A 13,392-nucleotide genomic window follows, 5' to 3' on the forward strand; every position below is an offset into this window, starting at 1 on the left:
TTGCCCAGCAAACAAAACAATACTGAAACACAGGGATAACTAACATAGGTCATGTGTTGTGTGTGTCTGAGGGCCACATAATAATGCATTGTCCCTCTATCTAAACTGTGAATACATACAATTGTTGTTAATTGTATCTCTTTCTCTCTCTCCATCTCTCTCTCCCTTCATTGCCATGATCCTTATTTTATATTTTTATTTTTATTTATTTGCTTTTTTTATTTCTGTCCATTTGTGTGTTTATTTTCTGCAGTGTCCACTACTGCTGGCTCACCATCTGATTCTAGGCCTGATTCTACAGTGGGTGATGAAGGTCTTTTGTCAGGGGTGATCAGGAGTTTTCCTTGGTAGCTTCTGGCAGCTGACCACTGGAAGGGAGTGCTGCAGATCCCTCTGTTGACACTACCAGTGTGTCATAGTTCATTACGTCATGAGTGACATGAGGTAACTGGAGAGTTTGTGGACTGGCAGCTTGCTGTACTGTCCACCTTGTAAGGGTCATTGAGTAGCTTGCAGTCACAAGTATGTCTGGTTCTGCCCTTGGTGTCATTTGAGGCTGTCTCCATTGGGGTAACTAACCTTTTCCTGGGACCTGTACAAATAGTACAATCAGGAGTTGGGACCCCATTCTCTCTGCTATCATGGCATTCCGCTTCCTTGTGTATCACCTGCCTTCCATATCTGCTGTTCAATCCTCTCCATCAGCACTTGTCTTGCCTCTGTCAGTACATGTTTAAATCCATCGATACCCCCTTTGCTCAAGCACCTTGCCTTTTCATCATTGTCTGTGTTTATGTTTGTTTGTGTGCCTGCTTCCATATCTCTATCCTCTTTTCATTCCCTGACTTGCCCTTGCATCCTTTGCAATCTTGCAGCCCATGTATGTTTCAAAAAAGCAAGGCAAAAAAAAAAAGCATCCACACTCCAAAATGCTTTTATTCCACGTAGAACAGCTAAAAACTGCTTCAGTCAAATGCAGTACATAAAAGGCAACACAGAAGTTAAAAGTAATCCAAAAAGATAAGCGCTTTTGTCCCACTAACATATAAAAAGGAACTTCATCAGATAAATGAACAAACTGTCATTAAACTTCTTAAATGCTCTTAAACCAATCACATCAAAAATTCAGCACACACCCTTTTTGCATCAATTAGCTTGACATAACCTAAGCATAGTCAAAAACATAGTAAAAGAAGGCATAGTGAAAGAAACACACCCCACTGGGGATTGAACCCAGGACCTTCTGCATGTAAAGCAGATGTAATAACCACTACACTACTCCATTCATAAAAAGAATGTAACAGTGTTATACATAATAGTAACATCCTAAGGCTAAAAAAAATACAAAACACATTTTACCTGTTTAAAGCTCTTAATTTAAGCAGACATTTTATATTCTCTGCATCATTTAGCCATGGCCAAACTCGTGCATTTAAACATAGCTGCCAGAGCAATTGTGCTTTCTCATATAAAAAAGGCCAGGCACCTCCACATTCTGACATTGTAAAACAACAAATTTGAAAGCATGGCCAGGACTAGCAATAATATGTCTTGCTAAAGCATTTGTTTCTTTCCTTGGATGAATGTCACTAAGGTGCTCACTCATTCTGTTTTTTAATTTGCACTCAGATTTCCTTACATAAAAACATGAACAATGAGAACAAACAGCACAATATACTATCTTACTAGTGTTACAATTAGGTCTACCCTTAATGCTCACCTTATATTTATTAATGAATGTCTCACTAGTTTCAAGAATATAGTGACAAAATACACATGAACCACATGTATGCATCCAATCTATTTTACAACTACGCACAATGTGTTTGAAGGCTGATTTTAAATTTTGTCCTTTTTTATAGACAAAAATGGGGGAACCATCCAAACGGTCCCTTAGAGTATTTTCTTTCCGCAAAATTTCCCAATTCTTATAGAGAATATTCCTAATCATATAACTGTCATGACTAAATGTGGCAAGAAAAGCAAGAGAAAAATTATTATTATTATTATTACTCAGTTTCATCATTACTATTTATCATAGGAATAACAACATTATTACTATCCAGTGATGAAACACAAGAAACTACCTTAGTCATATCAAAAGGGACCGTCCTATTAGGCTTATCACCCAAACTGGTTCTAAAATACCCCCTAGCTCTTTTTTCAGTAACTTCCTGACTTAATTCACTAACCATCAGGTTGGGATACCCTCTTTGTAAGAACATATTTTTCATTTTATCAACCTCATTTAAAACTGATGACCAAAGAGTAACCATCCTCGCCACTCTAGCAAATTGTCCTTTGACAACTGCTCGCTTTTAATGACAGTCTGTTCATTTATCTGATGAAGTTCCTTTTTATATGTTAGTGGGACGAAAGTGCTTACCTACTCTAACTGCTGTGTTGCCTTTTTATGTACTGCATTTGGCTGAAGCAGTTTTTAGCTGTTCTATTTGAAATAAAAGCATTTTGGAGTGTGGAAGCTTTTTTTTTTGCCTTGCTTTTTTTGGATTACTAGTGCTGGTTTGGTGGTGTTCTTGTTTGGTATTTGATTTTGGGCAGAATGAATTCTACACAGCAACGACCTTCACAGACTTTGGAAGATTCTATTGGTGACTTAACTATTTTAATACAGGAATTAAATAAACATATGGATTGATTGGAACAGCTTTCTTTATCTCAGTTCAGTACACATCATGTTTTAGACACACCCCATGAAGTTTTGGCTTCTACAAGTGCTTCTAATGTCATTCCTCCACCTGATGAAAAAAGGACAAAATTTTAAATCAGTGAATGAATTCATCCTTTGACCTTCAAGATGATACCTAACAAGGCCTAAATCTGTACGTATTTTACTATACTTATCAACTTGAAGTAATTTCTGACCTCTTCTACATACTGCAAATAACAGGATGCAATACTTAATCTTAAGTTTGCATTCTGAAATCCTAGGACTTTGCTAATGAATGCTGGAAATGGAATGAAGGGGTAGTAATATTAAATGCATATTTTTTAACATTTTTTGATAAACTGATGCACACACACACACACACACACACACACACACACACACACACATTGCAGCATAAAATCATAAAATAAAACTTTTTCCTCATAATTTTTTTCTTTTTGCTATGCCATACTCTTTTAAGTATCAGAAATAACACCTACAGAATTTCTATCAGCAAAAGGTCACAAACATCAGTGGACAGAGCACAGAAGACCAGACCTCCTAGGGTAGCTGCAAATGAATGTTCCAGTGATAATGCATTAACTGCAAAATTATTGATCAGGAATTGAATCCTACTGGCTTCTCAGCTGTATCTCTGATTTAATAAGTTTGTGCACATGTTCTGTATTACTGCTGTTTTTACTGCAGACATCTTTGTAAACTCCAGCAACATTTCTGTAATTGTTTCAGTTTTGTTTTAACACAGCAGGAACGCTTGTAAAATCTGGCCTTTGGTTTCACTTTACTTTTAAAATATATTTCTGCATGGAGTTAAACTCTTTTGGATGTAGTAAAGACTAGAGCTGAAGTAACGGTAATGTTCAGATTTCACACAGTTATTTTTACTGCACTTGGACTCAATCCTGTTCCTCTATTTTCTAACCTTATGGGTAAAACTTAAAGGCTGTAAAAGCAATCTGTTCTAGAGAAATCAACACATTCAGAAAATAATCATGTCACAATATACTCCAAATTCTACAGATAGAGCTCCGATGAAAATGATTTACATTCTATATTGGGAAAGTTAATTGAGAACATATTCTATATTATTTCAAACCATAAAGCTAAGCCTGTGTCATCATTTAATTAATTATAATACCGTCTGTTTACTGTTCAGATATTTTTTGCCAGTATTTTTAATCTCTTAGCTATGAATTGTCATTGTTAGATCTTCTAAATTAAGTATATGGTCATTTTATTTTATTTTACTGCTGTCACACTACCAGATGAAAGGCTCTATAACCCATGGTCCAGTTCATTGTATAGAGGTTCAAAAACAGTGTAACATTTCATCATTAATGAAACTTAATATGATACTACTGTGCTTGCAAATGAAATATAAAATAATGAATAATATTGTGAATTTAGTACTGTATGCAATATTACATCTAACTCTGTTAATGAAAACAACTGGACCAATGAAGTTTATACTCATTTATTATGATAAAAAAGTATAAAACCAGACACAGCTTTCCTGTTACATACACCTGAGTCAGCAGCTAATGGCATAGATACTTACCAAGCTATTGATCTGTGAAGATCACACCATGCGGATATTACACTTATCTGGGAAGGGGCTCCAATGAGCAATACATCATACAGAGTGTTACTATTATTTGAATGCACAATCACCTGTAAAGCAGATGCACCACTCTGGAGAAATTGCAAGCCAGTCTCTGCAGAATCGATTCCACCAGTTGCTAAAATAGGAAAGCCAGGTACAGCACAAGCAATGGCAGATACAGCTCGCAGGCTTATAGGCCTTATTGCATTTCCTTAAAAGAAACAAAAAACAAGTGTCACTATTAAAGGTACAGGAAACACGTAATAAGCTGTACAACATCGATTGTCTTCTAAATGATTCATAATATATCTCATTTAGAAAGATGCTCATTGCTTTAGCCTTCAGTTATACACAAAATCAAATTATTTAAAATTTGTGTCACAGCTATATTTCTTTAAAAGCGTGAAACACTATTTCATGTTGTCTTCTATATGACCAGTTATTTCCTTTGTTGAGAAGTCATCTTATTTTAGTAATGTACTTAAGAATCTTCCAGCCTGACAACACTAATTATGATGTAAGCAAGCAAGGAGATAGTATATCGGTTCAGAAAAGAACTTCATTTAGGATGAAATCATAAATGCTGAATACATAAGCAGCTTCGACAATGTGCTAAAATAAAAAAATATGTATGCCTTCAATTCACATGATCTATGTTTGATTACTGGAGCCATCAACTGCATATGTTATGATAAATGCAGTGGGATTAGATGACCATATGTTTATGAACTGTGGCTGTAAGAAAGGATAACAAATTACTTAGACACTGTTTTAAGACTCCATGATGGCATATTTACCCAGCAATACAAACAACAGTTTTATTCTGTGTTTGTGGCTCCATTAGTTATGCTATTTCCTTGCCATCATATTTTCATACAGGAACTTTGCAGTGCCACCGAATGTGCATAACTAAGCAAGAGAACACAGTTCCTTTTTAAAAAATGCCTTTGAAGTGGTTTGATTTTGGATAGTAATGTGATTTGCATACCCCTAAACTTCCTTGTCTAGATAGTGTTTTCTAAAACTCTTTATTTCATTAAACAACATTTTCAGCAGAATAAGCACAAATTATGAAACATCAAAACTAACTTTAAACATACACAGTCTTTAAATACAGCTCAGTTACACATCAACTAATTACTGCCGAAAATAAAACTTTGCTATGGATTCAGGCCATTTACTCTGCATTTTCAAGCTAGTGTTATACATTTTAATGGACAGAGAGATTGATAGGTATGGATTAATCTAATTTTCAGGACTGCCTGAGGAAGAAGAGGTTGAGGTTATTGCTTATACCATGATAACATTGAAGGAAATCACACGAATATTGGATGTTTTAATCAAGGCTTTGCACATTATGTCACAGACAAAATATCAGCTGGAAAATGCACAGTGTGGTCTGAATGCAGCATGGCAGCACAGATATTGCAAACAAAGTTCAACATGACATTGTGCTACCGAAAAATATATATCTGGGTCTTCAAATATGCAACTTTGCTCATTTCAGTGCTATATGTCATGAGCTGTATTTATATTCCTAAAAAACATTACGCTATCAAATATGTACTTCATCACAGATGTCTTCTGCTTGTGTGTGTGTGAAATACGGTTTTGCTAACTGATTGCATTTTTGTCTGCTGTCTGCAGATGGATAGTCTGGACATTTTTTACATTTCCCTTTTTGTTTGCTAGAAAACAAAAATGCCACAGAGTATGTCACTCAAAAAAGAAAAATACCTTAAAATGCTGGGTAGTTTTATATGTACTACATGTGGATTGTACTCACGTATATTATTTTATGTCGTTTTGTTGATAAAATCCTAGGTTGGGGTAAATTTTCTGTGTCTGATCTGGCTACATACTTAACTGCCTTGTCTGAGCTCCATGTTTTACCCTTCTAAACACGTAAACTCAGATACAGCTATAAAACAGTTTTTCTTAGCATCAGTATCTTCCTCATTGCAAATATCAAGACAGAGAGTTGATAGTCTTATATCTGTGTGCTGAGCATAAAAACATATGGGCTTAGTGATTAAATAATATACACCTCTAAAAGTAGGCAGTTGTGATTAACATAGTATGCATCACAACTAGATGATAAATTGTATGATCTAGATAAAAATCCTGTTGACAAAATCAGCGGAAACTGATGTATATTACCAGCATTTATATACTATTATATTTCTTGATGCTGTTTACAGAGTTGCTATGTCACAATCTGTTTTTCTGAATTCTACCCATAGATGGCCATAGATGGCCACAATAAACTATCCAACAGAACCTGCTCATTAGTACCATTTCACTACTGTCATCTGCAGATAATTAGGAATGTATTTGAATAACCAATTTCTGTGGAAATAATTGTCACGGAATGCCCTGAACCTACTTTTTATAAACTATAATAAAAGTGTTAAGATAATCCCTGACATTTGCAAATGCCATTAGTTCACCTTTTCTTCTGATAGTGCAATGGCATTATGTTTAAACAATTACCTGATGAAGCTGCAGTTTAATGAAATAGTGCCGTAAGTACAGCCTTCCAAGGAAGTAGTGAATGTATTTGCATTCAAGGAAAAATAAACCTATTTTACATATACAAGATGGAGAATATTATAATCACACCTTTACTTCAAGTGACAAAAACATGCTAAGAATGCCAGAAGTCTAAACCTTAATTCAAAAATGACAATAAATAAAATTAAATATATAACTGTGGCTACAGCAAGTCAGAAATTATGTCTGATGCCTAGCATACAAGAATAACTACTCATCTATAGCATTTAAAATGGCTTTGACATTATTCTTGTAGGTTATGGTGGTATTTTTCTATGATGAAAGATTATATGCACCTCTAAATAGACACTGAACAATCAGGAGTATATTGTGCAACAGTGTATGTAAAAATGAAAAAAAGACTTTTTGAGGGCTATGTAGAAAAGAAATAGAGTATAAGCTTTATTTTAGGCAGGCTGCCTAGCAGACAACAAATTGCTCAACATGTCTAGTAAGCGGATTATAGTCACACAGCTTGCTGGAAGATGCTGGCCTGGTTTAAATACATTACTCTTAATTTAGTGGCATGATATGTTAGATAGCATACTATAGTTCCTAACCTCATCAAACTAAATATGCATTTTAGCATCCTCACTGTAACAGTGCAAAACAGTGAATTGGTTATTTAGAGTTTACAAAGACAAAAAAAAATTATGGCAGATGTAGCTAGGCTAATCATTTATATCTATGACTAACATTTATGTAAATGATGCAGCATATTATATACTTATATAAAGAACTAAAATGTTACAAATGTGCTTCATAATACAGTGTATCTTCTGATAAAAGGTTTCAAAATGTTCTTCAGGCAACAACAGCATTTAAATATTACTGTACTGTAAGACCTGCTTTCACATCAAGGCCTTCACCTTACTGAATGTACCTAAAAATTGCATTTGAAAATCCCACCCACTATAATCAGATACTACATATGACAAGTACACATTTTCCATGCAATGACTTTCAACAAAATATACAAGTGATTTATTTTTCCCAGTGAACCATTTTAGATAAAGACTCATCTGTGATACATGAATGCTATTTCTGTCCTCTGGAACTGTAAAAATTCGGTCATCTTCCGAGTTCATAACAGACTTTTACTAATGATATCCTAAAATATAATGTTTATAGTGTGCCACATATGACAGAAAATAAAAACTCCGGTGGTAACTAGCCTTGCCATTCTACAAGGATTTCTGCAGTGTCATAAATCATTTATGGTTTGAGATGTCAAAAAAGCATTGTTTAACAAGTGCTTTGTTAACGTCACAAGTTCTTCAATATTTCTAATGAACAACACAAAATATTGAAATGTGTGTAATGTTTGGTGCCAAACAAATATTTATTGTTTTATGTGTATTCATTAGTGGGGGGGGGCAATATTTTCTTAGCAAACTTGTAATATGTAATATGTGGACTTGCTCCAGTGTTGCTTGTGCAAAGCCTGTCATGTTCAAAGGTACTGAACTGAGAACCCCCTACTCATAAGCATTGGCTGGCACATCATATATGATTGCATAAGCATTGTGAATGATTATTTATAAAATGTTGCTTATAGATTTCGTGCAATGAATAAACACAAGTGCAGCAACCACAGGGCCAAATAGCACTGTAATCCTTCCTGGAAACAGTAGCAAGAATACCACATGCTGAGTGACTACATCTGACCATATATCATTGGAGAACGGAGGTTGAGAGTGGAGATTCAATTCAGGCAACTGGCAGTACACAGCTTAAAATCTTCAGATCACCCCATGGAGAGCTGTAGATTCCACAAAAAAAAAACATGCAGTACTATTTTTATGATGTAAAAAAGAATTGTAGTTAAAAAAGAGGGAATGTTATAAATGATTGCTATAAAATCATCCTACTGTACATAGAAGGCATGACAACTTCCTCAGTATTTCAGCAGCTGCAAATATGCCACCTTAAATACAACAGTTGGCATGGATAGAATGAGGAACCATTCTCTAGCATGCACTACAACAGATCCAAGAACACCCTGGAAAAATGCATGGCACAAAGGAGAAAGACTAGTTGATAATAATTTCCATTAGCTTCTATGTGTGGGACCACAAGTGTTTTCAATTAATGCAGTGATAATTGTTCAACTGCTGATAAAGCTGTTTTAACACCAATGTGACATGGCTTACCCATGAAGATGAAGTCCATGTGGTGAAGCACTGTCTGCAGGGGGAGACAGATCAGAAGGCCATTAATGCTATTATATAAAAGGGTCATTTAAAACAGATATTACTTATACTTGAAATAACCATGTTGCGCTGTGCCAACATTTTATTATACATCTCTATTTAATGAATTCAGTCACAAGATACATCCATATGATAAATGAAATGCGCATGCACAAATCTATAAAATAGGTAAAATATATTAAGTGTTATCAGGTTGCAGTCTGTGCTACTGATAGTGGGTCTCTCATACTTTCAGGACTTTATTTACAGGCAATACAATTTATCAAACCAAGTGTGCTAGAAAAACAACCCAAAAAAGGACCTAGGTAGAATTATATAAATGAAACCTTTTGGAAGTGTGCATTGCTACTTTGCTGCACTTTGGTTCGAAATACCATTTAGACAATTCTGCCAGAAGTAGCAGAACTGTGAGGAGGTATGTACTGTTGTCAGAAGCTGTAATACAGGCCTATTTTTACTAATGTCAGTTGCATTTGCAAAGTAGCTATTGACTTCATTATGGTGGGAAGCTCACACTTTTAACTGCTTTTTCTAAATGACTAATGGTAGGTTTTATCAAAACTATCCTGTTTTAATAGTAAAGGCTGTAATGTGATAACTGTATATTGTAGTCTCCCTGTTTTTACATGCAAAACAAATGGATTAAGTCTATGGCTTAAAATTACTGCTCAGTTAAGTGAGTTATCATTGTGAAAAAGACATTTTAAAAGTCATGCCATTGTACTGAGAAGTGAGGAAACTCTTATCAACACATCTAGCATAAAAATATGCACACAGAGTGAAGCTTACTCCCGATTCCAAACGTTATACTTTTTTTCATATGTGTTGTAATCAATCTCTCTCATCACGCAGTTAGCAGCCATATAAATACTAGTACCCTGCTCACCATTCTCTGCAAACGCTGATGAATGAGAGTATTCAACAGATGAAGCTGCAGAAAAATGTGAACTTTAATTTCTAAGACCTTCGGCAATATACATCTGGCCACAAAGTCAAAGGAAAGAAAGCTGCACACGGCCTTTTACAGCTACCTCTACAAGTCTTTCGGCTTTTCCCGGTTAGGGGTCGCCACAGCGGAACTCTGGTCCGCTAATGACTGGCCGTAGATTTTTACGTGCTGGCTTGCCAGGCCTAATGCACAACCTTCAACGAAGGAACGCCCATTCACGCATGTTGACACACAGAAGACGCTCTAACTGAGAATCGAACGTGCAACGTCTAACTGTGAGGCGACAATAAATATGAGAAATATGTGACTGGAAAGGTATATCAGTGGTGCACGAACAAATGAGTTGTATGCAAGGCATGGATTGGCACAGTATATTACAAGGCTAGTGAACTGGGGATGAAGTCCACTAAGCACTAGCATGTGCCCATCCTGCTCTCCATGTCACTTTGGACACTTTTAAAAAGGAAACAATAAAACAGTGGAAAGCACAGATTTGAAACTTTGCAAAAAAAAAAACAGCATTCATTAGTGAGGATACTTGCCTTCCAACTGCATCCTAAACAGTCAAGTAAAAGACTGAATGACTTGGTACACCTACAAAACTTGATATATTTTAAACAAGGAAAGGCTACTAGATGGAAAAATGTTTTGTTGATATCTGGTTCATTTTTAGCAGGGCTTATGAGAATATGAAGCGCAAATATAAGGTGTTTCTTCTCATAAGAAACACAATATGCCACATCTGGGAAAACATCAGAATGGGGCAGGCAGATGGCATGTTTATGTGAAAGGGGACTATATGTCAAGTGTTCTGCTTCATCTATGGCAATGCAGGTACAGAAGAGTATACATAAAAGGCAGTACTGACATTTGTTCTCCTGTCAAACAGGTGGTCACAGGCACTAATAAACTGTCCAACATACTGGGCATCTCTACTGACCAATTACAATACACTGTCAGAAGAATTTAAAATACCACCCTTCAAGAAATCCATCAGTGTTTCACAGAAGCAAACTTTCTGATTGCTACATAAAATGGATGTTCGTTCCACTTTATGCAGAATGTATGGTACAAAACACAAGGCAATGGTTTATCTGCTTTTTATGGCTCTGATATCATCTTCTCACTGTAAATTATATACTATTTGGAGCGCAGTTTTCTACAAGAAAAGGTATAAAGTAAAAACATCACTACCTCTGCAGTCAATACTTAAAGTTTGGGAGGGGGAATCACATCTATAGTAAACTCAAGAAATAAAGCAAAAGCTTCTCCAAGAACATGATCCTGCATACAATCTATTCATCTACTTCTGTAATGTGGTACCTCTTAGGGATGATTCTTATAATGCACACAAAATGTCATGGAGGCATGCCACTGCTAGATACATGCTCTGCACAGCAAGAGGAGTGTGCCAAAGGGTGCCGTTTTCTCCAAAGACAGTTCAATCAGGACAATCACTTTTAGCATGTTGTACAGATCAAGACAGTTTTCTGCTTAAGAGTTCATAAAATGCTAATTTAAAGGTAATGATGTATGCCACTGACAGAAATGTTTGATAATTTCTGTATTGGTATACGTGTGCCGTTACTGTACATAAATACCTAGGAACAAAAATAACAAAATGTGGTATATTAGCATGCTTCTGGGACAGACTCAAGTCTGAGCAGTTAGTATGTTAAAGCTGTCAAAGTTACATGTTTGACTGTGCAGTTTAGTAATATGTTATTGGGACATGCTCAAGTCTGAACAGTTAATATGCCACAGATGGCAGTGTTACACATTCACTGATTGTGCAATTCAGTGGCATGTTATTTGGACATGCTCAAGTCTGAACAGTTAATATGCCAAAGCCATCAGTTACATATTTACTAGTTGCGCAGTTTAGTAGTATTTTAATGGAACATGCTTTGAGTCTGAATACTGCAGCTGTCAGTGTTAGGCATTCTTTGACTTTGTAATTGTAATTATGTAATATATATAGGAATGTCTAATCTCAGCCCTATAATGCATACTGTGTAAGGTTTTTAGACTGTTAGCAGAAAGCTTTTGCCGATAATCACTTTTACCAGCATAGCGTCTGCACGTGGGCTTATAACTAAATGCTCGACATAGGATTATATTGTTGTAGCTGAACCTCCCTCCTGTGTTAAAACCAACAGCTGTGTAAAGTATTTTTTGATTAATGCTCTTGCTGTAGATGCTAACACCTTTGCAACGCTGAGCATGCGGGACTACTACTGAAAGGTTCACCTACTGTAGAAACTGTTTAACTTTGCCTAGTGCCCTGCTGTTTTGTACAAGTTTTGTTCTACAACTGTTGACTGTACTAAGAAATTGCACTTGTTTTATGCTATTGTGGAAAATGCTTATTCCCACACAGCGTTGAGCATATGGGAACACTACTATAGGTCTGGCTTTGGTTTTATATATATTGCTAATTGGAGGCTAATATAGGTGTTGACGGAATAGCGCTCCACTATCCCAATAGATTTCTTATGGTTCTATCGCTTTCTTCTACACAGAGCGCCTGGAGACTGAGTTAATCTCTCTATAACACATAAAAAGGGTCTACCTTTAAACGCTTTGCTACAAATAAGCTACAACTAGATATTCAAACCCACATCACCTTCTATACCACAATTTACACACAGGGTTTTTTTTTATGAAGGGTACTTGATATCTAACATACATAGCTATGGTAATCACGTTGACTTAAGAATAGTCAGCGTTTTGCACGTGGATCGCGATAAGCGACTCAACCACCTAGTTTGTCTATTATACCATTTTCTGGGTATGGGATAAGGGTGCAGAAACTTATTAAATATAGCTTCAGTACTCCAGCTCACTAAGAATAGTCAGCGTTTTGCACGCTGACCACTTTAAGCATCTCGACTGCCTAGTTTTTAGCTAATTACACAATAAATGGGGTTTTGAACAAGGGTCTGGAAACCTACTAAACACCACTAAGGTAATCAAGCTCACTTACACATAGTCAGCGCTCTGCACGTGGAAAGCTAAAAACATCTACACTGCTTTGTTCTGCTCACTACTCCTTTTAAAATTAAACAATCCACCCCTATTTTGTTTTTATTCTAAGTCTATATGGAACATCTGCTCTACTTAGCCTATACTCAACCCTAGTTAAGCTCTTTAGAGTTAAACAAGGTTTTTTATTTTTTTTGTGAGTATATCCTGATAACCTCTCTAAGTAACATCATGTAAGGAAAGCTAATGTAGCTATTTCTATCCTAGCCACCTGCATGCAATATGATACAGTTGTCAGAGTCATTGATGTACCTGTGTTTTCTTTAATGTATTCTCTAGATGATTTAAAACATGTTACATTTCTTGAAGTTTGTGGCAAATACATGTAATTGCATAT

The 13,392-nt window shown here is 35.8% G+C and overlaps 1 protein-coding gene across 1 annotated transcript in view; it reads right to left on the reverse strand.

Annotated features, from left to right (window-relative positions):
• The window catches only part of DPYD (dihydropyrimidine dehydrogenase), a 4,342,678-nt gene that overhangs the window by 541,289 nt on the left and 3,787,997 nt on the right, over positions 1 to 13,392 (reverse strand). Inside the window, exon 19 of the mRNA XM_044085707.1 lies at positions 4,364 to 4,506. Coding sequence (XP_043941642.1) covers positions 4,364 to 4,506 — 143 coding nt within the window. The remainder of the gene's footprint in view (positions 1 to 4,363; positions 4,507 to 13,392) is intronic.

This window comes from Protopterus annectens, chromosome 10.part0 (assembly GCF_019279795.1).
Source record: "Protopterus annectens isolate FY-2018-M chromosome 10.part0, PAN1.0, whole genome shotgun sequence".
Taxonomy (NCBI): Eukaryota; Metazoa; Chordata; order Ceratodontiformes; family Protopteridae; genus Protopterus; species Protopterus annectens.